General features: G+C 58.3%; 1 protein-coding gene across 5 annotated transcripts in view; it reads left to right on the plus strand.

Annotated features, from left to right (window-relative positions):
- ZNF541 (zinc finger protein 541) overlaps nt 1–26,683 on the plus strand; it is a 39,320-nt gene extending 12,637 nt beyond the window's left edge. For 2 of the 5 annotated variants that reach the window (XM_070062031.1, XM_070062030.1), the window contains 15 exons: nt 2,005–2,397; nt 5,298–5,541; nt 7,951–9,763; nt 11,386–11,444; nt 11,677–11,836; nt 12,066–12,239; nt 13,088–13,409; nt 18,410–18,473; nt 18,870–19,012; nt 19,330–19,433; nt 20,413–20,488; nt 20,839–20,927; nt 25,550–25,690; nt 25,778–25,959; nt 26,044–26,683. In XM_070062031.1, coding sequence (XP_069918132.1) covers nt 2,091–2,397; nt 5,298–5,541; nt 7,951–9,763; nt 11,386–11,444; nt 11,677–11,836; nt 12,066–12,239; nt 13,088–13,409; nt 18,410–18,473; nt 18,870–19,012; nt 19,330–19,433; nt 20,413–20,488; nt 20,839–20,927; nt 25,550–25,690; nt 25,778–25,959; nt 26,044–26,212 — 4,047 coding nt within the window. In that variant the 5' untranslated portion in view covers nt 2,005–2,090 and the 3' untranslated portion in view covers nt 26,213–26,683. The remainder of the gene's footprint in view (nt 1–2,004; nt 2,398–5,297; nt 5,542–7,950; nt 9,764–11,385; nt 11,445–11,676; nt 11,837–12,065; nt 12,240–13,087; nt 13,410–18,409; nt 18,474–18,869; nt 19,013–19,329; nt 19,434–20,412; nt 20,489–20,838; nt 20,928–25,549; nt 25,691–25,777; nt 25,960–26,043) is intronic. The other 3 variants (XM_070062032.1, XM_070062033.1, XM_070062034.1) reach the window with 3 other exon arrangements.
- The last annotated feature ends 529 nt before the right edge of the window (nt 26,684–27,212 follow it).

The raw sequence follows: 27,212 nt of genomic DNA on the forward strand, positions 1-27,212 counted from the left end.
TCAGATTTTGGCTTTTCAGATTAGGAATTTTCTTTTCTTTTCTTTTCTTTTTTTAAGATTTATTTATTTGAAAGGTAGAGTTACAGAGAGGCAGAGGCAGAGAGAGAGGTCTTCCTCTGCTGGTTCACTCCCCAAACAGCTGAAATGGCTGGAGCTGTGCTGATCCTAAGCCAGGAGCTAGAAGCTTCTTCCGGGCCCCCACAGGGATGCAGGGGCCCAAGGCCTTGGGCCATCTTCTGCTGCTTTCCCAAGCAATAGCAGAGAGCTAAGTTGGAAGTGGAGCAGCCGGGACGCGAACTAGCACCCAAATGGGACACCGGCACTGCAGGCTGGGGCTTTAACTCGCTGTGCCACAGCATCAGCCCCAGGAATTTTCAACTTTAAATTTAAAATTTGCAAGAAACCATATTAAAAATAAAAACACACAGGGGCAGGCATTTGGCCTAATGGTCAAGTCACTGCATGGGGCCTGCCTGGGTTTGAATCCCAGCTCTGCTCCCAGTTCCAGCTTCCTGCTGGTGCACACCCTGGGAGACAGTAAGGGATGGCTGAAGTGTTCCGCCCTGCCTCTCATATGAGAGAACCCGATGGAGTTCCCGGCTCCTGGCTTCTGCCTGGCCCATGTTAAAGTATTGTTGGTATTTGGGGAGTGAACCAGTAGGCAGAAGGTCTCTGTCTGTCTCTCAGTCTCTCAGATTAAAAATAAATAATTTGTGGCCGGCGCTGTGGCATAGTGTGTGAAGCCTCCTCCTGTAGTGCTAGCATACCATATGGGTGCCAGTTTGTGTCCTGGCTGCTCCACTTCCAATCCAGCCCTCTGCTAATGTGTCTGGGAAAGCAGCAGAAGATGGCCCAAGTGCCTGGGTCTTTGCACTCACGTGGGAGACCTGGAGGAGTCTCCAGTCTCCTGGCTTCCGATCAGCCCGGCTCCGGCCATTTGGGGAGTAAACAGGTAGATGGAAGTCTCTCTCTGTCTCTCTCTCTTTCTCTCTCTCTGTCTGCCTCTCTGTAGCTCTGCCTTTCAAATAAATAAGTGAAAATCAATGAATCAATAATTTTAAATTAAAAATAGTCAAAATTAACATGTTGAACCCATTATATTTAAATGTTATTTCAACATTTGATCTATATAAAACTTGCTGAACCGGCATCTTTTGCACGGAGTCTCCCACGTTCAGGCTGTGTTGGGCACTCTCCGCACATCCCCGCTGCACGAGTGGCTTGCCCAGTGCTTCGTTGCCACGGACCAGTGCTGTCACCGTGGACCACACAGCTCTGGGAAAGAGTAACTGGAGTTTATATATCTGGCTTTGACCTTTCTTGTTGTTGCTGGCACGTCAAGGTTTTACTTGTCTTTTGAGCTTGTCTATGCATTAGAAATTACCTTTTGTCATATTTCTGTGTTTCTAGCTGGAGAAAGTGGTCATCTTAGGCCACCATGTTGCTATAATCCTATATCAACCTTAGGACAGACCTACTCTTAACTTTTTTTCTACAGATTTATTTATTTGAAAGGCAGATTTATATATATATAGAGAGAGAGGGAGAGACAGAGAGAGATCTTCCATTTGCTGGTTCACTCCTCAAATGGCTGCAGTGGCTGGGGCTGGGCCAGGATGAAGCCAGGAGCCAGGAACTTCATCCGGGTTTCCTACAAGAATGCAGGAGCCCAAGCACTTGGACCATCCTCCACTGCTTTTCCAGGTGCATTAGCAGGGAGTTGGATTTTAAGTGGAGCAGCTGGGACTCAAACCGGTGCCCATATGGGATTCTGGCCTTACAGGCGGCAGCTTTACCCAGTACGCTGCAGTGCCAGCCTGGGGTGAATACGCTCTTATGCCCAGTTTACAGATGGGGAAACTTGGACTTGTGGCGCTGATGTGACTGGCCCGGGGTGACGTGGCTACTGGGCCCAGAGGCAGGTCTGCTGGAATTCACAGCCTGTGCTGTACCCCGTGCTGTGTTGCCACCTCGTCACTATGCATCCTCCTTGTTCATTTTCAGGAATTGGCTGCCATCAAGGGCCCTCTCCCACCAGGCACAGCTTCACTCTCCAGAGAGTAGGCTTGGCCAGGACCTGAGGGGCCAGCATGGAGCAGTGCGGCCTGGGGGACGAGGGCACCCTTCCGTCAGGCGTGCACCTCCCTTCATTTCCTGAGGGCCAAGGGCTCGGCTGCAGCGATGCCCTCAACCGGGATCTGGGTCCCGACACACGCGACCTGCTCTACGCTGGCCTGAGTGGCCTGGAGCTGGAGCCCAGCCTGCCGACCCCCGACGTGCCCAGCGAGGCGCTGGAGGACAACCTGGACGCCCTGTCCCTGTACTCAGGGAAGGACAGCGACTCCGTGAAGCTGCTGGAGGAGTACGCGGACCCCGAGTCGCAGACGGCCCTGCACGGTGAGGCTCGGCCCGGGGGGGGGGGGGGGGGCAGTGAGGAAGTGCTCTCCTCCCGCCTTCCTACCAAGGGGCATGGAGGAGCGCTCGTCCCAGTCGCCTGTGTCCCAGGGCGCAGCGCTGTCCACCAGCATGTCTCACATGTCTCACAGGCTCTTGGCGCTGTTCCAGAATGAGCCGGGCTCCTGTGCGTCGCGCTGCCTGGCTGGCTGACCCTCCCAGGCCCCCTGTGGTCCTCAGCGGCCTGGGGCAGTCAGCGTCTGCTCTGCTGCCCCGCAGAGTGGCAGCCAGAGGAGGGAGGGGGTGGAAGCCCGTCACAGCCTCCCGGGCCGGGCAACACGCTTTGCTTCTTTTTACCAGTGCTGGCATCTTTAACTGCAGACAGGCCGTTGATTCTGTTCTCAGCCCTCCCCTCCACAGCTGAGGGCAGAGGGAATCTGGAGTCCTGAAGCACGATGGTCAGCTCCCTTTGATGGGATGGATGAGCCAGAGTAGACTGGCGTGGGGAAGACACACTTGACGTGGCCTTGGGAAAGCAGGCAGTCACCTTGGTTGGAAAAAACAGCTTAAGAAATGTCGTGAAGCTCTTAGCTAGAATGAGAACTTCTGAGAGTCCCCACTGCACACAAGGCGTAGTGGACAGGGCACTGGCCTTGCCATCGTAGTGGGACAGTGAGCGAGTATGAAGCCCTGGAACGAAGAGATGAGCGGGTCAGGTTCTCACCCCAGGCCACAGAAGCTGCCTGGCAAGCGCTGGTGGTACAGCTGGCCGCGTGGCGCTGGGGGGCTGGGAGGACGGTCACTTCCCTCGGATTTTCACAGGGCGCTGTAAATGCATAACCTGGTCTCACTTTTCCTGATGGGATATTTTCTCATATGGGAAAAAAGTCAATTTTACCACCAAACAGGAGACTTCAGTTCTTTCTACTTCTGTAACTTAAATTCAAGCCCACATAAGTACATATACTGGCGTTAGTTTTTTTAATTAGGAAAAGTAATATATATTTGTTAAAGCTTAGAGAATAAAGTCACAAGCAAGAAAAATCTGCCCTGACTCCCACACACGAGCCGTTAAGCACATGGACATGGCCGGCACGCTGAGTGCTGCGGAGACGGCGTGAAGCGTGATTGTTTCAGGGTGTTTGTTGTACACAAGGGTCCGCCCCATGCCGTCGTCCTGGTGCCCGTGGCAGTGTTAGACTGACCGAGTGGCTCTGTGCACGGCGTTTTACGTTGAGTTTCCTTTTGGGCAATTTCTTGGAACATTTTCTTCCAGAGCCGCAGAGCAGGGTCAGAGCCCAGTAAGACCCAGGGGGCCTGTGGCTCTGCTGGCCAGGTTTTCAGTTTTCTTGACAATTATTTATCTGAAAATCAGAGTTACACACAGAAGGAGAGGCAGAGAGGAAGGGAGGGAGGGAGGGAGGTCTTCCATCCACTGGTCCACTCCCAGATGGCTGCAATGCTGGAGCTGTGCTGATCTGAAGCCAGGAGCTTCCTCCAGGTCTCCCACACAGGTGCAGGGGCCCAAGGACTTGGGCCATCCTTCCAGGCCATAGCAGAGAGCTGGATCTGAAGTGGAGCAGCCGGGACTTGAACCGGCGCCCATATAGGATGCCGGCACTTGCAGGCGGTGGCTCTACCCACTGTGCCACAGCGCCGGCCCCAATTCTTAACAGTTTTTAAAACCTATTCTTCTGTAGCTTAGTGGTTTCTTTACTGCACACTTTAAGGTAGCTTGGCAAGACTGAATGCTTTCCCCCGGGAGGTCCGGCTTCTCCTTGTTGGAGCCGTCGGGCGTATCTGTCAGCTTGTCACGGGGACTTCTCGAGAGGAAGGCAGGCAAGTTAAGTGACAGAAGGCCACGGCCAGCGGCGGGGCTGGGTGCGAGTCCAGGTGCTTCCATGCTGCGTCTGCATCTGTCAGCCTCGGGGAATGAGCCTTCCCAGATCCTTCCCTTCTCAGGCCCTGGCCTGTTGGGCTCGTGGCTCCTGCCCCCAGCATCCTGGATAAACACTTCTTTCTAAACTTGCCCTTCTCCTGAGGTAGCCCGATGCCTGTTGCAGACCCATCTAGGGGCAGAAAAATCCTCCATGGTTCGTTTACCAAACATGCAGTGAGTGCCTGCTGCTGCCAGAACGGGAATCCAGGCCGTGAGCGGGGCAGAGGCTCGTGCCCCGGCCCCTTTGTTCCTCAGGGTCGAAAACCCAGCTTCTGGCTCACGGTCACCCACACAGCCCGGCCCTGAGCCCTGGAGCCCGGCAGCAGTCAGCCCCTGCAGACCCAGCGCCTCCGCTGCGTGCTGTCCGCTTCAGCACCTGGGCTGCGTGCGCTCCGCGGCAGGCTGCCTCCGCCGCCGCTCGGCATGGACACCTTGTGTTCCATCGGCTGTTTTCCTACAGTTTGATTGCAAATGTGTGCGTCCTAGGCCCTTTGCACAACATCACAGTCATGTGCGTGCCTCCTGTCAGACGCGTGGCTGTTTCTAACATGTATGTCACTGGGAAAAGCAGCAGCGGGTGAGCTAATTCTTCCTGCGTTACCTGCTCAGTTAAAATCCCGCAAGAACTGGGCAGATGAGTCGCGGGTTTACGCTCCCCAAGGCTTTGGAGGATGTATTTGCAGACTGCCCTCTGGAGTGCACCAGGCCGTGGCCTGGCCCCAAGCCCTGTCCGTCCTGGTCACGGTTCCCCTAGGCGCTTTAGCCTGCCACAACCTGGTCCCTGTGTGTGCAGCACCCAGACGAGGCGCTGTGGGCAGGTGTGGCGTCGGCTCCCTCTCCTGCTCCTCAGCCATATTTTCTTGCATGCAGAGTGGCTGCAATTGGAGTCTTGGCCAACTTCCCCAAGGCCGCCTGGTCCTCCAGCCGGGGCCTGCGTCTAACCTGTGCTTCCTCCCTCTGACAGACCTGGGATTGGGCGTGCTCAAGGTGCCGAAGGAGCCCGAGGACGGAGGCAGGGCGGCCTCGGGGAGTGCCCGTAAAGGGAAGCGGCAGCACAGCTCCCCGCAGAACCCCCTGCTGGACTGCAGCCTGTGCGGGAAGCTGTTCAGCAGCGCCAGCTCACTCAGCAAGCACTACCTGACGCACAGCCAGGAGCGGAAGCACGTCTGCAAGATCTGCAGCAAGGCCTTCAAGCGGCAGGACCACCTGTACGCAGGGCCCGCAGGGCGGGCGGAGGGCGGCGGCTCCCCTTCCCGAGGGGCCCCTCTCACACTGCCCGTGGCTCTGGACAGGTCGCTCTCCCAGCCCCCAGATTCACCCAGTGCAGGAGCCGCTGCTTCGCCTTGCAGGGGGGACCCCTGTGGCCTATGCCCTGGGGTGTCTGGGGGACCAGAGGTCCCTGAGGAGTGTGGTTGGGGCAGTGCGGGGGTGGGGCGGTTCTGAGGCTGTTCCTCAACCTTTATCGTTTTTTGTCTCCTTTGTTTTTCAAAACTCTTGATTTTTTTTTGAAACTCTTGATTTTCAAAAGAAAGCCCTGAGAGGTAGGAACAACATTGCCTTTGTTCTTAGTGTCTTGGGGCTGATAGCCTTCCTGCCTGTGAGGGAAGAAGCCCAGGCTGTTTTCAAACCTGGAGACTTGCAGGGGAGACAGGCCTGGCGTTTTTAGGGTGCTCCTCACTTCCACAGCAAGGCTTGCTGGCACCTTCTTTTCTTTTCTTTTCTTTTCTTAAAAGATTTATTTATTTATTTGGAAGAGTTACAGAGAGGCAGAGAGAGAGAGAGAGAGAGAGAGAGAGAGAGAGAGAGATCTTCAATTTGCTAGTTCACTCCCCAGATCGCCACAAGAGCCGGAGCTGTGCCTATCTGAAACCAGGAGCCAGGAGCTCCTTCTGGGTCTCCCACATGGGTGCAGGGGCTCAAAGACTTGGGCCATCTTCCACTGCTTTCCCAGGCCATAGCAGAGAGCTGGATCGGAAGTGGAGCAGCCAGGACTCGAACCGGTGCCCATATGGGATGCTGGCACTGCAGGCAACAGTTTTACCTGCTATGCCACAGCACCAGCTCCATTTCTTTTTCTTTTTCTTTCTTTTTTTTTTTTTTTTTTTTTGACAGAGTTAGAGAGAAAGGTCTTCCTTCTGCTGGTTCACCCCCCAAGTGGCCGCTGTGGCCGGCACACTGCACTGATCCAAAGTCAGGAGCCAGTTGCTTCCTCCTGGTCTCCCATGCAGGTGCAGGGCCCAAGGACCTGGGCCATCCTCCACTGCCTTCCCGGGCCACAGCAGAGAGCTGGCCTGGAAGAGGAGCAACCGGGACAGAACCCAGCACCCCGACCGGGACTAGAACCCAGGGTGCCGGTGCCGCAGCTGAAGGATTAGCCTAGTGAGCCGCTGCACTGGCCTGGCTCCATTTCTTTTTCTCTTTCTTTTTTCATTTCTTCCTTTCTCTCTTCTCCTCTCCTCTCCTCTCCTCTCCTCTCCTCTCCTCTCCTCTCCTCTCCTCTCCTCTCCTCTCCTCTCTTCTCTTCTCTTCTCTTCTCTTCTCTTCTCTTCTCTTCTCTTCTTTCTGTTTGAGAGGCAGAGTGACAGAGAGAGAGGGACAGAGTTCTTTCATCCTCTGGTTCACTCCCCAAATGGCCGCAACAGTCGGGGCTGAGCCAGGCTGAAGCGGGGAGCCGTGACCTCCAGCCAGGTTTCCCACAGGAGTGGCGGGGTCCATGTCCTTCAGCCATCATCTGCTGCCTTCACGGGCGTACTGCCGGCGAGCTAGACTGGAAGCAGAGCTCCAGTGTGGGATGCTGGTACTGCAGGTGGCGGCCCCACCCGCTGTGCCCCAACGCCAGCTCCTGTCTGACTTTCACCCTCTCACCAACCCCAGGAAGGCAGAGATTTGCTCCTGGTACGAGTTGGTAGTAGACAGGGCTGGAACCAAGCTCTCCTGAGTCCTTCTCTGTGGCTTCCCTCAGATGGAAGCCAGCGCTGAGTTTGGGGAAGCCTTTGTTGTTTCGTGACCACGCCCCATGAGCCCACTTCACCAGGGCCGGGCAGAGCAGGACAGTGGGCAGCAGTGGGGACTTACTCACTCCTGGGTACTCTAAGGCGTCAGTGTAGACGCAGACTCGCCGTGGGTACAGTGTGGGCTTCCATGCACGGCGGGCTGCGGGGCTGGAGACAGTCTGTACTGACGGGGCCCTGTCAGCTGACTTCTCTGCTGTGGGGGTTCCAGGTAGCGGCCTCCACAGAGGAACCCTGGGCCAGGCACAGGCTCTGCTGTTAGCAAAAGGTGAGGCCATGGCTGTCCTCAGAATGCCAGTGGGCTCTTTGTAAAGAAAAACGGGGCGGCTCCCCAGCCAGTGAGTTGGAGAGAGCCTGGGAGTCAGGCAGCTCTCCGTCTCTCCACGCGGCTGTCTGATTTGCTGCTCTGCCCTGTGGGGCTTTGCAAAGCCTGTGTGTCAGCCGTGCCCAGGCCTGCGGGAGCAGCCGCCTCCCATGGTTGTTTCCACATAAAGGCTTTGCCCCTCTGGGCTGCCCAGCGCCTTTCCTCCCGGGGACCCTGCAGCGGCTGAGCTGGGGCCGCCCGGCGCCTGCGCCGGAGGCTGACCCCCTCTGTGTTGCCTCCAGGACCGGGCACATGCTCACCCACCAGAAGACCAAGCCCTTCGTGTGCATCGAGCAGGGCTGCAGCAAGAGCTACTGCGACTACCGCTCGCTGCGCCGGCACTACGAGGTCCAGCACGGCCTGTGCATCCTGAAGGAAGCCCCCCCGGAAGAGGAGGCCTGTGGAGACGCCCCGCACCCCCATGAGCTGGCCCCCAGTGGGCTGCGCTCCCTGGGGCCCCCGGAAGCCAGGTCCCCCAGCGCGCTCTTGCCCAACCGAGACCTCCTGCGCTGTATCGTGAGCAGCATCGTCCACCAGAAGATTCCTTCTGGCCCGGCCCTCGCAGGGCCTGCGGACAGCGAAGGGAGGAACTCAGCCTGTCCCTGCCCCACCTCCTCGGCGTCCTCCTGCACCCCAGCCAGCGCTCCTGCAGCCCTGGGAGCCCTGGGCACCGAGGGTCCTGAGGAGCCTCGCGCCTCCCATAAGGAGGCAGCCACCCACTCCAGGGCAGCTGAGAATGGTGCCCCTGACCCACTGGAGTCGGAGCCCCCAATGCCTCCGCTCCCATCCACTCTGGAGGGCTGGCCTGAGGGTGGTGCCCTGCCTGCCTGCCTGCCTCTCTTCCGAAGCCAGACAGTCCCTGCCGGTTCCCAGCCCTCGGGCCACAACTTCCAGTGGCTCCGGAACCTGCCAGGCTGCCCCAAGAGCAAAGGCAGCAATTTGTTTGTGGTCCACAAGCCCCCTGCAGTGCCGTCTCGTGAGGGCTGTGAGTCTGGCCCTGGGCCCAGCAGCGCCTCCCCCTCAGCTGAGCCCCTGTCCAGCGCAAGCACCGGCCCCGGCCCCGGCCCCGAGGACGTGCCGGCCTTCCCTCCCACACTCCTGAAGGGGCCCGCTGAGGCCCCGGGTGACCCCAGGTATGCTGGAGGCGAAGACGATGCCTGGGCCTCCAAGAAGAGCAAGTTCGACTGTGACTCCTTCTCGTGGCAGAGCCCTGGGGAGCCCGGTGCCCAGGACGTCCAGAAACCGGGTGGGCTTCCGTCCGACGCTACGCCACTCTTCCGCCAGCTGTTCCTAAAGTCGCAGGAATCCCTGGTGAGCCACGAGCAGATGCAGGTGCTGCAGATGATCACCAAGTCCCAGAGGATCTTCTCCCATGCCCAGGTGGCCGCCGCCGCCACCTCGCAGCTCCCGGGGCCTGAGGGCAAGCAGGCCACCCTGAAGCCGTGGCCCCAGCAGCCTCCGCCACCCGCACCGCCTATGGACTCTCTCCATGCTGGGCCCGGAAACCCAGAACCAGAGGGATCCCCAGCTCGCAGGAGGAAGCTGGTGCCCGCAGGGCTCAGGGAGGCCTCCCCGGGGAGCTCCAGGCGAGACGCCAAGGGAGGGCCCAAAGTGGCTGCGGCACCGTCGGCCCTCACAGCGCCTGCTCTGGACCCATGCGGGAAGCCAGACATCTCCTCCCTGGCCAAGCAGCTGCGGTCCTCAAAAGGCACCTTGGACCTGGGGGGCATCCCTCCTGCTGTGGGCTCACGGCAGATCCAGCCAGCAGGGGATGAGCTGCCCGGGCAGCAGGCCGTGGCCGAGAACAGCACAGCTCCGGGGGCCGCGAAAGGCGAGAAGGGCCCGGGCAGCTCCCGGGGCGGAGGCTACCGGCTCTTCTCAGGCCACCCCAGGGCCCAGCGGTTCCCCGGCTTCCGCAGGGAGAAGACGAAGATGGATATGTGCTGCGCGGCGTCTCCCAGCCAGGTGGCCATGGCTTCCTTCTCCTCGGCTGGGCCTCCGGCAGATCCGCCCCGGGACGCCAAGTCCAAGCTGACAGTCCTCAACAGAATCCAGGTACCCGAGCCCTGTGCCGCGTGGCCCGAGGGGGGGCGGGGGCTGGTTGTCCAGCTGCTGTCACTCCGACCCCGTGAGTCCTTAGTGCGATGTTCACAGAGAAGAAAGTCAGGTTCAGAGGACAAGGAGCCTCGTGCCTGTCAGCTGCTGTCCCACTGAGCTCTGCTGGCTTTGGCCTCTCGCGTCCTTGGGTTCTTCAGGGCACGGAGATGGAGCCTCCTGCCTCACATCCTCCCGCTGGAGTAGCCGCGTGCTTGCCCCCCTGAGGCACCAGTGACGTGTGCTGACGCTGCAGGCCGTGCCCGAGGTGCTGAGTGTCAACTCGGTTCCTGTGCATGTGGTGCCTGTACTCCTGCTGCGAACTCCATCCCCCGGGGACCCTGCCACCCTCCTGTCAGCCACTCCTTCCTCTCTTTTTTTTAATTTGAATGTGAGAGTTACATAGAGAGAGGGAGAGACAGAGAGAAAGGTCTTCCATCACTGGTTCACGCCCCAGATGGCTGCAGTGGCTGGGGCGGGGCCAGGCTGAAGCCACGAGCCAGGAGCTTCCTCTAGATCTCCCACATGGGTGCAGGGGCCTGAATACTGGGGCCGTCCTCCACTGCTTTCCCAGGAGCATTAGCAGGGAGCTGGATGGGAAGTGCAGCAGCCGGGACTTGAACCGGCGTCTGTAGGGGATGCCAGCGCTGCAGGTGCTGCTGCTGTTTTAACAGCGTTATCATTCAGATACCGGAATTCACCACTTTAAAGTGCACAGTCTGGTGGTTTGTGGGGTGTTCAGGAGATGGTGCAGCTGTCTCCCGAGTTGTCCAGAATAGTTTCAGCCCCCAGCAAGCGTCCGGCACCCCTTTGTCGTCGCCCCAGTCCCCAGCAACAGCAGCTCTGCCTTCTGCTGTATGGATTGGCCTGTTCCTGTGCATTGCAAGCTAGGTGTGGCCCCGGTGCTGGCCTTCCTCCCAGCATGGTGTGCTGCTGTTCCCCTGAGCTGAGGGGACCGTCGCGGCCTTGCTGTGTGTCTAGCCGAGTGGGGTCCAGCGCACAGACCACGTGTTCTTTGCGCATCCGGGCCGCTGCTGGGGGAGAGCTGCTGTGCGTGCCTCTCCCTCCGAGGCTGTGCGGATGTGCATGCCTGCCAGTGGAACTGCCTGGCCACGTGCAGCTGCCTGCCCGGCGTCTGAGGAAGCGCCAGGCTGCCCACCGCCCTGCACGCGTGCTGCTGTGTCAGAACCGCCGTGGGAGGTGGCAGCTCGTGGTTTGCATTGTGTTCCTCTGAAGGTGCCGCTGTGCCTGGCGGCCATGTGTCTTCTTGGGAGAAGCTGTCCAGAGCTCGTGGCGGTGATCACTGTCTTGTCTTGTTCCCAGGTTTCGGGAGTTCCTCACACTCTGGATGCGAGCCCCTTGTCACGCGCGGTCAGCCGCACCCTCTCTCGTTTCAGGGGCTGTCTTTCTGTCTTACTTACGGTCTCTTGTGGCCCGAAAGTTTTCACTGTCATCCGATTTGCATGTTTGGTCCTATCTGAGCCAGGCCGGGGCACCCTCTGATGTCCTCCAGGCGCGTGGCTTTGGCTCTCCCTGAGCTCTGCACTCCCATGGCACTGCCTCAGGTATGTTTTCCTCTACAGGGTGGGAACGTCTACAGGATACCCCATCCCTCGAGGGACGAGCACGCAGCAGGCACATGGTACGTGCTGCGGCCCCACCCACCCGCCTGAGGTGCCCATGCCGCAGGCACCCTCTGTGGCTCTGGTGCCGGCCCTGGGGGAGCGAGCGGGGTGCCTCCGTGCTGAAGAGGACGCTCCAGGCAGAAGAATCTGGGCAAAGCCTGCATCTGTTAGAGGTGGTCCAGACTCCCAGAGCACCCTGACGGGGGGCGAGCCCCACCCTCCCATCCTCCCCTCTGCCTGTCTTCCCAGCAGCCACCAAAACGGGGGCCCTGGCGAGTGGACAGAGCCAAGGAGCACGTACGTCTGCAAGAACTGCAGCCAGATGTTCTATACGGAGAAGGGGCTCAACAGCCACATGTGTTTCCACAGCGACCAGTGGCCGTCCCCGCGGGGCAAGCAGGAGCAGCAGGTGAGGCTGGGGGCTCTGTCCTGGGGGGGGGGTGCAGGGGCTCAGGGTCAGGGCTGGACTGCTCTCTGGGGCTGGCTGTGGCTGTGGCTGTGGGGTGGCAGCAGCTGCCCAGCCCTGTCTTTGGCCTGTTCTCCACGGAGAGGCCTCCAGGGCTTCCCCTGTATCCTGGGCAGCTCCTCTTGTCCCTGCCTGCCATTTCCTTAAGGAGCCCCCTCTTCTCCGGGTTCAGGTGTTTGGCACAGAGTTTTGCAAGCCACCAAGACAGGCTCTGAGGCCAGATGGGGACGGACAGACTCCCCTGCGAGCCAAGAAGCCCTTGGACAGCACGGCTGTAGCCTCTGTGGTGATCCCCATGCCGGTGCCTGTGGCTCTGGGGAGCCGAGCCCTGGGGAGCCTGGCCAAGGTGGGGGCTCACCCCTGCTGCCTTTCTGCCACCCTTCCCAGCTTTTGGCGGAAGCCTTGGGAAAAACCCAAACCCCACACCCCAGAAAGTCCTGACACTGAAGAATTCGGGTTGCACATTCGCTCAGTCATTCCATGTTCACTGAGCCCTCTGTGCTGGGCCTGTGCTGGGGCAGCTGGGGACATAGCACTAACCGGGACAGCCTGGCTCCCAGTCCCAGACCTGTCCCAAACAGTGACAGTCCAGAGTGGGCAGGGCTGGTGGAAGAGGATTTCTGGGGGAGCTCCGAGGGGCTCCTGATCCAGCCTGAGGAGATCAGGGAGGGCTTCCTGGAGGCGGAGCTGTCAGAGCTGAGTCCTGGGGGATGAAGAGGAATAAGGCCAACAGGGGTGGAGATCTGGTGATCAGTGATCACGCTGTGGGGCCTCTCTCAACTGTACGAGGACCCCATGGGACACTTGTGTTGCACTCGTGCTGGGTGTTTGGGCCCAAAGATGCCCTGGTCCCGCGGGAGCTGCTTTTGCCACTTGGTCCCCTGGCCCACGCCCCCCGGCCCCACTGGGTAAGTGCTGGCCACCAGAGCCCACACCGTCCTCCCACGCTTCCAAGATCCCCAGCCTCGGGCCTCCTGGGGCTTCAGCCGTGGAACGTCCCCGCACCTGGTGTCTCGGGTCTGGCTTGGGTGTGGCAGCGGGGCAGAGCTGCCCAAGGCCCTGCTCGGCCCTGTTTGCTGAGGGCTCCGGGCGTGGCCACATCCTCTTTCCCTCCGTCCCCTTTTCCGGCCTGTTTGCTGACCTGAAGACCGACTGCTGTAGTGAATGCCTGTGGTCCCCAACTCCCTTCTCCAGGGACAAGAGAAAGACGAGGAAGAAAGGGACGGCAAGGAGGGCGGCCAGCACAGGAAGCGGAAGAAGCGCCCCCAGTCCAAGGCGCTGCTCATCCCTCCCCAGCCCTCAGCCTTCAGGGCGCCGAGCCCTGGGGGCCACCAGAGCTGCCTGCGCTCTCCGGTGTTCCTGGTGGACCGCCTCCTGCAGGGCCTGTTCCAGTGCTCCCCCTACACGCCGCCTCCCATGCTCAGCCCCATCCGGGAGGGCTCCGGGCTCTACTTCAACACGCTCTGCTCCACGTGCCCCCAGGCTGGGCCCAGCCAGCTCAGCAGCTCCGTGCTGGGTGAGTAGGGCTGGGCTGCTCCCTCTCGTGCTGCCCAGGCCCCTCTGCCCTGGACCGCTGCCGTGCGTCTTTGTAGCATCTGGTCCGGTGGCTCTCTCTGGCTGTGGGGTGCTTGGCCTGAGGGTCCCACTGCTGCCCGGAAGTACCCCAGAGCCATCTGGGACCAGTAGCCCTGGGTGCTTGGAATTGTATAGCTGGAAAGAAAACAGAGACCGTTTACCCTGACCATCTTTCTGCCTGCTCATCTCAACATCATTACTGAGATCCAACACATACACGTCAGCCATGTCGCGTGTGACATGTGGCGGGGATCTGGCACAGTGGTTGAGATCCCAGCGGGGACACCTGCATCCCACATCAGAGCACCCGGGCTCCAGGCCTGGATCTGCTGATTCCAGCTTCCTGCTGCTGCTCCCAGGAGGGGGCGGTGATGGCTGGGGCACCCGGATGAGGTTCCCAGCTCCTAACTCTGGCCTGGCCCAGTTCTGGCTCTTTCTGGCACTTGGGGAATAGACATCTCTGTCTCTCTCTCTCTCTCTCCCTTTCCTTACCACTCAAATAAAATGAATAAAAAATCCCATTTTTGAGGATATCTACAAGCGTGTGCCCCTCCCCATACAGTCTGATTGTAGAGCATTGTCATATCCTGGAGGAAGCCTGAACCCTCTAGAAGTCACCCCTGCCCCGTATCCCAGCAGTCCGGGCCCCAGGCAGCCTTGCGTCTGTGTTGCTTCTGTGGGTTGGCCGGAACTCGAGTTGTACAGCGTGCGGCCTTCCACGTCCGATCATTTCACTTAGCACAGTGTTTCCAGGGTTCGCCTCTGTGGTGGCAGGTGCCAGAGTTCGTTCCGCCGCAGGGACGGACCACGTCTGGTCTGTCTGCTCTTGCGTTGCGAGGCGGAGAGCCTTGTTTCCACATGGCGGCGGTGACGGAGAAGCTGGGAAGAGCCTTCCTGCACAGGCGTCTGCTGTGGATGTGGGCTTCCTCCGAGTCACGTGACCACTGTCTGCGTCACCGCTTCCCCGACACTGGCAGCATCCGCGCCCCACCAGCCACGTGTGAGGGTCTTGGTTTCCCCACCCCCTGGCCGATACTTGTCGCTGCCTGGCTTTTTGCTGTAATCAGCTTAGCAGGTGTAAAGTAGTATTTCATTGTGGTTTTGATTTGCACTTCCCTGACAGCCAGCGATGTTGGGCTCCTTTCCACTGTGTGTATGTTCTTAGAAGTGTCTGGACCCTGCCCTGTTTCTTAACATGGAGCGACCGTCTCTTTATCACTGAGTTCCAGGAGTTCCTTATGTTCTGGATGCAAGCCCCTTCCCAGATCCCTCTCCCATCCTGTGGGCTGCCTTTTCATCTTGTTGATGCTATCACTGTGGTCCAAAAGTTTTAGATTTTGATATATTTTTCCTTTTGTCACTTGTGCTTTTGGTGTTAAATGTTCAGATTTTTCCTGAAATGTAATTCACAAACAGTTACTCCAAGGTTTTCTTCTAAGAGTTTTATGACTGACTCTGTCGTTTAGGTCTTCACTGCATTTTTAAGTTATCTTTTGTATATGGTGTGAGGTAGGGATATTCATTGCTTAGGGTGTGGCTATCCAGCTGTTCCAACACCATTTGTTGGGAAGATGATTCCCATGGAACTGTCTTTGCACTCTTGTTGACAATCCTAAGTGTATGGGCTTATTATTGGGCTTTCAGTTCTGTCCCATTTTTGTCCTTACGCCAGTACCACACTTTTTTAAAAAAAACTATTTACTAGCTTTTATTTGTTTGAAAGGTAGAAAGAGACAGAGGTCTCCCATCCACTGGTTCACTCCTCAAATGCCTGCAGCAGCTGGGGCTGGGCCAGGCCAAAGCCAGGATCCAAAAGCTTCTTCCGGATCTCCCACATGGGTGCAGGGGCCCAAGCACTTGGGTCATTTCCCACTGCTTTCCCAGGCCACCGCAGAGAGCTGGATCTCAAAGCAGCCAGGACTGAAACCGGCGCCCACGTGGGACGCTGGCGCCGCAGGCCCCCAGCTCACCATGTGCAGCGCCGGCCCCACAGGCGCAGGCGCCCCTCCTGAGCACCACGCTGCTCTGCTCGCTGCATCTCTGTGACTGGTTGAGATGGGAGACGTGAGTCCTCCCACGCTGTCCTTCCCTCTCAGGGTCGGAGCTCCCGAACCCATGCTTCTTCAGACTTCAGGACTAGTAGGGATTCTCACAGCTGGTTTGCTAAGTCTGTGTGTCAGCCAGGGGAGTGGCTGGCCTAGCCTTTCTACCCATGAACATGATGTCTTTCCATTTACTTAGACCTCGCTCACTGTCTTTCAATAGAGTGTTTCTTAGTTTTCAGTGAATCTTAAGCATCTTTTGTTAACAGCTATATCTAAATATTTAAGTCTTTTTTATTCTATTGCGACTAGAACTATTTTTTAATTTCATTACTGGTGTGTAAATATGGCCACTACTGGGGTCTAGCACTGTGGTGCAGCAGGCTGTCACCACCTGCAAAGCCAGCATCCCGCACGGGCACCAGTTCAAGTCCCGGCTGTTCCACTTCCAACCCAGCTCCCTGCTAATGCATCTGGGAGAGCAGCGGAAGACAGCCTGAGTACTTGAGCCCCTGCCACCGTGGTACATGGGAGCTCCAGATAGAGTGTCAGGCTCCTGGCTTCAGCCTGGCCTGGGCCTGGCTGTTGCAGCTGCTTAGAAAGTCAGGCAGCAGATCGAAACACTCTCTGTCTCTGTCGCCCTCTTGTCACTCTGCCTTTCAAATAAGTAAATCTTTTTAAAAGATGTTTATTCCTGGTTTGTCAAATAATGATTGATTTTTATACTAATCTCATGCCTTGTGCCCTTGCCAAACCCAGTTAGTAGTTTTGAGTTTTTAAAATAGGTTCCTTAGAATTTTCTATATACCAGCCATGTCATCAGCTAACAGAGGGAGCTTTACTTCCGTGTTTCCAATCTGCATGTCTTCTACAACTTTTTCTTGGCTGATGGTCCTGGGCGGAGCCCCGTCATGCTTTTGGAAAGAAGTGGCAGGGCAGGGCAGGTGTCCTCGTCTTGTTCTTCCGAGGCTCTTGCCCCTGAGCAGTCCTGAGCAGTCCGCTGTCCCTCTCACTGGGGTTTCCTCACACGTCAGCAGGTTTCGTCCTCACTCGGCGTTTGGAATGTTATCTTCGACTTTCAGCTTTTTGTCTGGATGTGGGTCTCTCTGTGTTTACACTACTTGGCGTTTATAGAGCTTCTTGGATGTGTATATTGTAGGTTTTTTTTTTAAGACTTAGGCATTTGAAAGGCAGAGTGATAGAGGGGGAGAAACAGAAGGGTATGGGTGGAGGGGTGGGGAGGGAGAGAGAGAGAAAGAGAGAGTCTTCCATCCACTGGTTCATTCCTCAGGTGGCCACAATAGCCAGGGCTGGGCCAGATGGAAGCCAACAACCAGGAATTCCATCCTGGTCTCCCACATGGGTGGCAGGGGCCCAAGTATTTGTGCCATTTATCTACTGCCTTCCCTGGCGTGTTAGCAGGAAGCTGGATTGGAAACATAGCAGCCAGGACTTGAACCAGCACTCTGATAAGGGATGCCAGCATTGTAAATGGTAGCTTAACCCACTGTGCCACATTGCCCCTATTTTTTTAAAGTATTTATTTACATTTCATCTACTTGAGAGGGAGAGCAGGAGAGAGAGAGGGAAAGAAAGATCTTTCATCCTCTGGGTCACTCCTCACGTGCCCACAACTGTCAGTTCTGGGTCAGACAGAAGGCAGGAGTCAGGACTCTCAGGCTCCCCGTGGGAGTGGCGGGAGCCCGAGGACTTTGGCCATCGTCTGCTGCCTTCCAGACGCATCAGCAGGAAGCAGTATTGGAAGCAGTGTGATGGAACATGAAACGGGCTGCAGGCGTCCCAGATGGTGGCTTAGCCTGCGCCACCTGCCAGCCCCAGCCATTGTCGTTGAGATTTCTTCCTCTCCTCCCGCTCTGGTCTTCCCAGTACACACAGTGGCTGCGCTTCATTGTGTGCTGTGTTTCTCCGGGGCTTTCTCCACTTTGCTTCATTCTTTTCCCTGTTGGTCAGAATGCATTATATTCATTGATCTGTGTTCAGTTTGCTGGTAACTTCTTCCTCCCAACTCCAACCCATTTTGGTTACTTTACTTTTTTTTCTTAAAAAAAAAAGATTTATTTATTTGAAAATCAGGGTTACACAAAGAGAAAGGGGGGGAGAGAAGGAGAGGGGAAGAGAAAGGAAGGGAGGAGGAAAGTCTTCCACTCACTGGTTCACTCCCCAATTTGCCGCCATGGCCAGAGCTGCGCCGATCCAAACCCAGGAACCAGGAGTTTCCTCCAGGCCTCCCACATGGGTACAGGGGCCTAAGGACTTGGGCTAACTTCTACTGCTTTCCCAGGCCATAGCAGAGAGCTGGATCCAAAGTGGAGCAGCTGGGATTTGAACTGGCGCCCATATGGGGTGCTGGCACTGCAGGCGGTGGCTTTTACCCACTATACCACAGCACCAGCCCCACGTGATTAGTCTTGAAAGTGTGTTAGTCTGAGCTGGCGCCACGGCTCAATAGGCTAATCCTCCACCTTGCAGCACTGGCACATCGAGTTCTAGTCCCGGTCGGGGTGCCAGATTCTGTCCTGGTTGCCCCTCTTCCAGGCCAGCTCTCTGCTGTGGCCCGGGAGTGCAGTGGAGGATGGCCCAGGTCCTTGGGCCCTGCACCCCATGGGAGACCAGGAGAAGCACCTGGCTCCCGCCTTCGGATCAGCGCGGTGCGCCGGCCGCGGCGGCCATTGGAGGGTGAACCAACAGTAAAAGGAAGACCTTTCTCTCTGTCTCTCTCACTGTCCACTCTGCCTGTCAAAAAAAAAAAAAAAGTGTGTTAGTCTGAAGCTGTGTGGCCCAGGAGGCTTTAGCGAGGTATCTGTCCGTGACCCCTCATGGAGCCTGCCTCCACCAAGGCGAGCTGAGGCGCTGAGGGCTGCTCTCCACTGTTTCCTAGATCAAGGGGACAGCTCTTTTGGCATCTGTGTGGTGAAGGACGACTCCAAGATCAGTATTGAACCGTGAGTTGGAACAGTGCACCTGGGGCTCCCTAGGAGAGGTGCTAGGTTCCCCTTGTCTGTGTATGGGAGGCCCCACCATTGCTCTGTCCACATAGGCACCGCTGGCTGCAGAGGGCCAAGCGCCCAGGCAGAGGGTTCTAGGCAGAGTTGGTGGTAGCTGAGGGCAAGGCTTGGGCATGGCACTCCCCATCCTAGACCCAGAGCAAGGCACTGGGGCCCAGAGAGACGGCAGCACCAGAGCGGGGAGCAAGGTGCGAGTGTCCCGGAGAGGCCTCTGAAGCACCCACGCCACACCCAGGGTGTCACACACCTGACACGGAGATGCCCCTGCCTCTGCTGCATCTCCAGCCCCAGTCACCTGTCCGTCTCATGCACCTGTGTGTGGCCTGGTTTCAGACACATCAACATAGGAAGCCGGTTTCAGGCTGATATCCCGGAGCTGCAAGACAGGTCGCTGGCTGGAATCGATGAGCACGTGGCATCTCTGGTCTGGAAGCCGTGGGGCGATGTGATGACCAACCCAGAGACACAGGACAGAGGTGGCTGCGGCCCTGGGCGGGGTTCCGAGGCCCCTCCGCCCCCTCTCCACCTGACCAAGCAGCAGTGTCCCTGGGGCAGGGGTGGGGCTTGGGTGCTGGCTGCAGTCAGTGCACCTTGCTCCTCCCACCCTGTGTCCTGCATCCCTGTGTCCTGGGCTGCATCCGAGCAAGTGCGTGGCCAGGGCTTCCGCCGCTCCTGCTCGTCCCAGCCGCCCCCAGCCTGCCCCGCCCCCGGGCCAGTGTGTGAGGGAGGGGGGAACGAGGAGCCCCACCGGCTCCTGCTGACTCCCTGCGTCTCCTCTTCCCGGGACCCACAGTGATGGAACTCTGCAATGTGGCCTGCTCCAGTGTGATGCCAGGAGGCGGCACCAACCTGGAGCTGGCGCTGCACTGCCTGCACGAGGCTCAGGGCAGCGTCCAGGTGAGGCGGGGCCCTGACTGCTCCCTGTGCTGCCCGCCTGGGGCTGGGCTTGCAGCCACTGAGAGCTCGGGACACCCTGCCCCTTCCCTGGTGCTCCTGGGAACTGAGCATAGGGGCGTCCACACACAGGCTCAGTCACTGCCTCCCGGAGCCCCAGCAGGGGCGCAGCGTGTGGGGGCCGCCCGCTAGCGCCGGCTCAGGTTTGTGTTAATGTGCTTGGTGTATTGAGCTCTATCTTCTGATGAAAACCCCTCGAACGACACTTCTGGTGCCACGTGAACGCCTGTGCCGCTGCACGCCCCTCCTCACGTGCTGAGCGGTTTCCAGCTCTGGGCGCTGGGACGAGGTCAGGGACCGAGGGTCCAGTGTGGCCTTGCTCTCTGTGGAGCTGGGAGGCGGTGCCTGGCACGTGGTGGGTCTGCAGCAGGATGATGGGTGCTCATTACTGGGTACTCACTGGCTGCCCGTGCTGGCGCAGGCACGCGTCGGTTACAGCTCCACCGTCTCCATCCTGGAATCCCTCATGCTTTGGGGACAAGGGGCCTTGGGTTTTCACCTGACCGGGGCTCCGCTGGCGAGGGAGACAAGGTCCCTGCTGTCACGGGGCTTCCACGTTAGGAGAGTCGAACAGGAAATGCATCCTAGAAAGTGGTTAACTGACAGCAGCAAGTGCTGTGGAGAAAGTGAAATGGGGGCTCTGGGCCGGGCTGCCCCTCCCGGTGCTGCCGTCTGGTGGAGTAAAACCCTGTGCCAGAGTTAGCTCAATGGCCTTGAGAAAGTCTTGCTAAAAACGGCCATGTCAGCTGCACTTGCCCTGTGCAGTGATGTCACTCAGTGCCCCAGACAGCTCCCAGGCTGGTGGCCCTGGGCGTCAGTGACCCCAGCTGGGCTGTGTTTTGCAAATGAGTGAAACTGCACAGGTGGTCCTCCACCCCATCATTTCTGCCTCTGGGAGTGGCCCGCACCCCTCTCATTCCAGGTTGCCCTGGAAACCCTCTTACTCAGAGGACCCCAGAAGCCGCGGACTCACCCGCTCGCCGACTACCGCTACACAGGTGACTGGAGAAGGGCGGCTGGGACAGCTTGGGCCCGTCAGAGCCCCGCCTCTGCCCTCTGCCTTGGGCTCTTCCAGCCACACGGGGGTGGCGTCCTGGCCAAGGCAGCGGAGCTGGGCTCAGACTCAGCAGTTGAGCCCACCGTCCCCGGGGCCGGGCAGCGCGGCCCTCACCTGCCCTGCGAGGTGTTGGCGGCTGCCGGGTGGAGACTGCAGCGGCAGCGCGGGGTTTGTGAGGACCGATCCAGGCCAGCGTGGCCGAGTGCGAAGCGGCGGCGGCGGCAGCAGGGAGGTGCCAGGCCCGTGGTGGCAGAGGGCAAGCGTCCTCCCTGTTGGCCTTGTTCTCCGTAGGCTCGGACATCTGGACCCCCATAGAGAAGAGGCTCTTCAAGAAGGCGTTCTGTGCCCACAAGAAGGACTTCTACTTGATCCACAAGACGGTAAGGCGGGCGTGGCCGCTGCACACAGGCCTCACCCAGGAGCTGAGCGAGCAGGGCCCGAGGACACCACCCCACCCCACCCCGCCCGCATGGCTCTGCTCGTGACAGCCCCTCGTCTCCAGGGCTGTGACTGACTCCAGGCGGTGTGGGGAGTAGGCGCCCAGTCCTACAAGAGCGCTGGTTCAAGTCCCGGCTGCTCCCTGCTAGTGCAACTGGGAAGGCAGCAGGAGTGGCCCAAGTGCTGGGGCCCCTGCCACCCACATGGGAGACCCGGATAGAGTCCAGGGTCCTGGCTTTGGCCTTGTCCAGCCCTGGCCATTGAGACTTCCAGGGGCAGTGAACCAGCAGATAGAAGATCTCTCTCTCTCCTTCTGTCCTCTTTCTCTGTTATCCTGCCTTTCAAATTGATAAAATATATCTTTTTTAAAAAAATAAAAAAGAAGACTTACCAAATGCGTTCCCCTGCCCCACACCAAGTCCTGCACGCAGCTCCTGACGCAGTAAGCACCGCCGCCCCAGTGCTCACCGGCGTTGCTGCCGGGCAGCGTCTGCGCGCACATGTACCGCTGAAGGGGGTGCCGGCATCCCATATGGGTGCCAGGTTCTAGTCCCGGTTGCTCCTCTTCCAGGCCAGCTCTTTGCTGTGGCCCGGGAAGGCAGTGGAGGATGGCCCAAGTGCTTGGGCCCTGCACCTGCATGGGAGACCAGGAGGAAGTATCTGGCTCCTGGCTTCGGATTGGCGCAGCGCCGGCCATAGCAGCCATTTGAGGAGTGAATCAACGGAAGGAAGACCTTTCTCTCTGTGTCTCTCTCTCACTGTCTATGACTCTACCTGTCAAATAAAAAAAAAATTGTTATTTATTTGCAGCACAGACACAGAGACAGAGAGCTCTCCTCACTGGTTCACTCCCCACACACCCACAACAGTCGGGACTGGGAACCCAGTCCACGTTTCCCGGGGGGAGGCAGGAGCCCGGTGGCTTGAGTCATCACTGCCTCCCAGGGTGTGATCGGTGGGAGCTGGGGTCAGGTGCTGGAGCGGGGCAGCAAACCTGGGTACGGTGATACGGGATGCAGCTGCCTTAACTGGCATCTTAGCCAATAGGCCAGGACCTCCCCTCCCGGCCTGGTGGGGTTTTGTTGGGTAATACAGCATCTTAACCACATGGAGTTTCTGACGCGTGAGCAGGTCTGTCTCCCCACTTAGGTCGTCGATGATTGCTCCCAGTCCTTAGTGTACAGCTGCTCCACATCTTTTTCAGTTATTCCTCATACTTCTTATTTTCTGATGCAGCTATAAGTTGTACTTATTAAAAACTTCCATTTCTGATGGTTTGTGGCAGGTGCATAGAACTGAAAGTTCAGTGGGTCTGCGGTGTTGGTGCCCAACTCAGGGTTCTGCCACTTTTCTGTAGATGCCATTGGCTCTTCTGCATGGACGCTCATGCCGTCTGCCAGTGAGGACGGTTTTGTTGTTCCTGCCCATCAGCGTTGTCTCCGTGTGATTGCTGCAGCCCAGAAACCCCAGTGCAGTGTCGACTGGAAACGGTGACCTTAGAGGGCAAGCCATCCAGTCTCGACCTCTGGCTGTGGTGTTAGCTGTCGGGTTTGTAGATGCCCTGTCTCATTGAAGAAGCTCCGTCTAGTTTGCTGGGAGCTCATATCAGAACCAGGTGTTGGACATAAGAGGGCTTGCTCAGCGTCTACTGAGGTGTTCACATAGTTGTTCACTTGAGTGGACTACGTAGATGCTTGGATGTGAAGCCAGTGTTGCATTTCTGGAATGAGGTCCACTTGATCGTAGTGCATTGTCCTTTTTATTTGTTCTTGGATTCCACTTGTTAAGGTTCTGCTGAGAACTTTTATCTGTGTTCACAGAAATGTTGGTCTCTAGTTTTCTTGCCTCGTAAGATCTTTGTCAGAGTAATGTTGACCTCAGAGATTCAGTTGCAAAGTATTCCCACATCTTTTTTAGAAAAGTTTGTTTATGGTTAGTTTTACTTCTTCCTTAAATATTTGGTAGTGAAGCCATCTGGGCCTTGAGTTTTGTTTGTGGGAAGGTTTTTTTTTTTAAAAGGATTTCTTTATTCATTTGAAAGGCAGAGTTTCAGAGAGAGAGAGGTCGATACAGAGAGCTCTTCCATCCACAGGTTTGCTCCCTATAGGTTGCAATAGCTGGAGCTGGGCCAGGTTGTACCAGGAGCCTGGAACTCCATTTGATCTCCCACATTGGTGGCAGGGGCCCAAACACTTGTGTCACCTGCTGCTGCCTTCCCAGGTGCATGCGCAGGGAGCTGGATGGGAAGTGGAGCAGCTGGGACTCCAGCCGGTGCCCATCTAGGATGCTGGCACTGCAGGTGCAGCCTAACCCACCACATCACAGCACCAGCCTGTGGGAAGGGTTTTTTTTTTTTTAAGATTTATTTATTTATTTGAAAGTCAGAGTTACACACACACACACACACACACGCACAAAGAAAGAGAGAGAGAGAGAGAGAGAGAGGTCTTCCATTCACTGGTTCACTCCCCAGTTGGCTGCAACAGTCGGAGCTGTGCTGATCCGAAGCCAGGAGCCAGGAGCCTCTTCTGGGTCTCCCACGCGGGTGCAGGGACCCAAGGACTTGGGCCATCTTCCACTGCTTTCCCAGGCCATAGCAGAGAGCAGGATCAGAAATGGAGTAGCCGGGAATCGAACCAGCACCCGTATGGAATGCCGGCACTGCAGGCGGTGGCTTTACCTGCTACGCCGCAGTACCAGCCCCTGTGGGAAGGTTTTGAAGTGTAACCTCAACTTAAGTAACAGACACGGGGCTATTCAGGTTATCCTGTCTTCTTGAGTTAGAGTGAACAGTGCCTGTCAAGGAATCATGCATTTCATCTCGGTTGTTGGCCGCAGTAGCCAGGGCGTCCTGTCAGGGTGCTGCCGCCCTCAGTCCTGACCTTGCTCATCAGCCCGGCCGGAAGTCTACGCAGTTACTGATCTACAGAGTCAGCTTTTGGTTCTGTTGATTTCTCTGTTTAATTGAGTTGTGCTTTGTATTATTTGCTTTCTTCTGCCTGCTTTGGGTTTATTTTTTTTCTCCCTCCCTCTCTCTCTTTTCTTTGCTGCTGTTGGTGGTGGTGGTGGTTGTGGTGGTGGTGCTGTTTATTAAGGCAGAGCCGAGGTTGCAGATGGCAGGCCGCTCTCAGCCCGAAGCAGGTGTGTCTTCTGCGTCAGCACTGTCAGGTGTCGGGAGCTTGTTCCCATTCAGGCGCTCTCCTTCCCCTGCGATCCGACCGTGAGGGACTGGGCTCCGTGTGTCGAGGACTTTGCCGAGTCCTCTGTCACTGCAGTGGGCAGAGAATGCCTTGTCCTTCACTGACAGCGCGGCTAGCCCCGAACGTGGTCCACGTCTTGACTGATGGTTGAGTGCTGCAGAGTGTTCCGCGGTTACTGGTGGAGACCCCACCCGTGTGTCGGTCGCTTCAGGGCGGCTGGGCACGCAGCTGTCATCCCAGCGGCTTGTGTGAGGTCCGTGTCACTGCTGCTGTCGCTCCTCCCGCGTCTGCGCTGTGTGCGAACGTTCTGCTGGTTGTCCTGATTCCTGCACTGACTCCAGTTCCTTGTGTGCTGGGTACGTTTGCATTCCTACTAATGTGGTTCCGCTTTGTTCTCACACCCACATTGTTGCTTTTGAATTGGCTTCTGGGTTTCTGGATGGGACAGGGCAGCTCTCTGCCTGAGGGAATTGCTCCTTATTGCGAGGCCCTGCTCACCTCTGCACCCCATGCCCCGGCTGCTGGGGGCAGGCTCTGTTCCAGGCCCTGTTGGGATGAAGGCTCATGTCCATTCATTCCCTTTGATGGCCACTCCCCGGCTTGGCGTGTGCTGTCCAGCACTGACTGGGGGAACTCCTTCCACCCTGGGGAGCGTCCTGCAGGCGGTGTCCCCCCGGCCCCGCCCCCACCCTGTGCTCCAGGTGGACACTCAGTCTCGCGGCCACCTCAGGCCGTCTGCTCTGCCCAGAGTCCTTCTTCCCGGGCTGTGGCCCAGAAACTCAAGGCCACCAGCTGGCAAGAGGTAGCGAGTTTCCCATTTCGGGCTCCCCTGGCCAGTGGCTGATTTTGCCCCTTTTGCCTCACTGTCTGGAGGGGATGGTTCGTCTGGCCCCTGTTGCTCCGTGTCATGTGGGAGCGTTCTGTGCGGTGTTGTTTCTAAGCCAGGCGGTGCATGTGCCGGCTCCTAGCTTGTGCGCACGCGCAGAGCTGGCACAGACCCCTGGGGGAAAGTGTCTCCGGGAGTACACTCAGCCGCCAGCCTAGCTCCCTGAGAACCTGTGCCAGAGCAGTGAAACTTTTCTGTTTTGTTTTCACAGAAGTTATTTTTAAAATATTTTTAATGCATTTGAGGGGCAGCATGAGAGAGAGAGGTCTTCTATCTGCTGGTTCACTCCCTAAGACTGGGCCAGGCTGAAGCCAGGAGCCAGGAACTCCATCCAGGTCTCCCCTGTGGGTGTCAGGGGCCCCAGTACTTGGGCCTGCTGCCCCCCTGAGACACAGCAAGTCCTCTCCCAAGAAGGGGGCGGCATTGGTCTATGGGGCCAGTCCCAGGGGGCCAGCACTGCTTGTGTCGTCCCCACCAGATCCAAACCAAGACGGTGGCACAGTGTGTGGAGTATTACTATATCTGGAAAAAGATGCTCAAGTTTGACTGCGGCCGGGTCCCGGGGCTGGAAAAGAGGACCAAGCGAGAGCCGGAGGAGGCGGAGAGGCCAGAGGAGAAGGTAGCGGAGGGGCCGGGCGGCAGGGCCCCTGGCAAAGGCCCGCGAGCCCCAGGCCGCCTGCCTCCTCTGCTTTCTGCCTCCGCACAGGCCACTGGCAGCCCTCGGGAGACGCCCAGCCACCGCCCGACGCCCGACTTCAAGATGAAGACCAAGAGCTTCCGGAGGGAGTCCATCCTCAACTCCAGCCCAAACGCCGGCCCCCGGCGGACCCCCGAGGCGCCGGGGAGCGTGGAGAGTCAGGGCGTGTTCCCGTGCCGCGAGTGCGAGAGGTACTGCCCTCTCCCCGCTCTGGGGTCCCTCGGGGCAGCCCCACACTTCCGTCTCTGAGGCCTGCCCGTCCTCTGGCTCTGCAGGGTGTTTGACAAGATCAAGAGCAGAAACGCCCACATGAAGCGGCACCGCCTCCAGGACCACGTGGAGCCCGTGGTCAGGGTGAAGTGGCCGGTGAAGCCCTTCCAGCTGAAGGAGGAGGAGGAGGAGGAGGAGGAGCTGGGGGCCGCCATCGGCCCCCTGCAGTGGTGACTGCTGGCCAGCAGCAGGTCTGGATGGGGCCCTCCAGCTCTGTCCTCCCTCCCTCGGGCCTCCCCCGTGTCTGCGGCACCCCGCACCTGCCCCCCTGGGCCAGCCCTGCGAGCAGACTTGGGGGCCGCGTGGCCACACGCGGCAGACACACAATGTCACCAATGGAGTCCCTGTGGGCGGGGCGGAGCGCTGTTCTCCTTGGGTGATAGTCTCTCCCCGCTCACCTCCACCTCAGAGCGGGAAGACCGGGCAGGGAAAGTTAGGTCTGGGTAGCTCTTAAATCTTAGCCTCGGTTGTGGGGTCCGGTTCCTTTCGTTAGATAAGGCCAAACGCAGAGAATCAGTGGGAAAACATCTCCAGATCGGCCACGGCGGGGCCTCCCTGCGGCGGGGCCTCGTCTTGCGTGACCTGTACGTTGTTACGTGTTTTTGTACGTGTCCCCTTGTAAATCTTATTAAATTGGGTTCGTGAGCAGCTGTCTCTGACTTCCCTGCCGGCCCACCCCCCTGAGGCTGTGCCTGCCCCAGGCCTCGTGGAGGAGCGGCCCGGGGTCTGAGCGCCCATTCAGCAGCTGCTGCGGTCCGTGTGAGGCCCTGCCCGCTCACGCGGCGGGAAGCTCGTGGACGTCCATTTGGGGAGGGGAAGCAGCAGCAACAAACAGGTGAACATGGTGACTGTGGGCCCTGATGCTGGGCGCACCGCTGGCCGTGGCTGACGCCCGGGTCAGCTGGGTCAGGCGGTCCAGTGACTGCGTGAATCAGGGACCCGTGGCGGCCAGCGTCAGTACCTGGCCCCCTCGCGCTGAAGTCCAGACCGGCACGTGGGCAGCTCCCCTGGTGGCTCTGGCCGGGACAGTAGTCTGTGGCACCTCCAGGCTGATCCCTGGCAGTGGGACAGGGGATGACGCGGTTGTGCCGGGGCACTCGGGGTTTATCCCCACCCTAGGTGAGCTCTGGACACCTCCCTGAAGGGCCTCCAGGTGCACTGGTTGCCTATTGCT

This window comes from Oryctolagus cuniculus, chromosome 18 (assembly GCF_964237555.1).
Source record: "Oryctolagus cuniculus chromosome 18, mOryCun1.1, whole genome shotgun sequence".
Classification (NCBI taxonomy): domain Eukaryota; kingdom Metazoa; phylum Chordata; class Mammalia; order Lagomorpha; family Leporidae; genus Oryctolagus; species Oryctolagus cuniculus.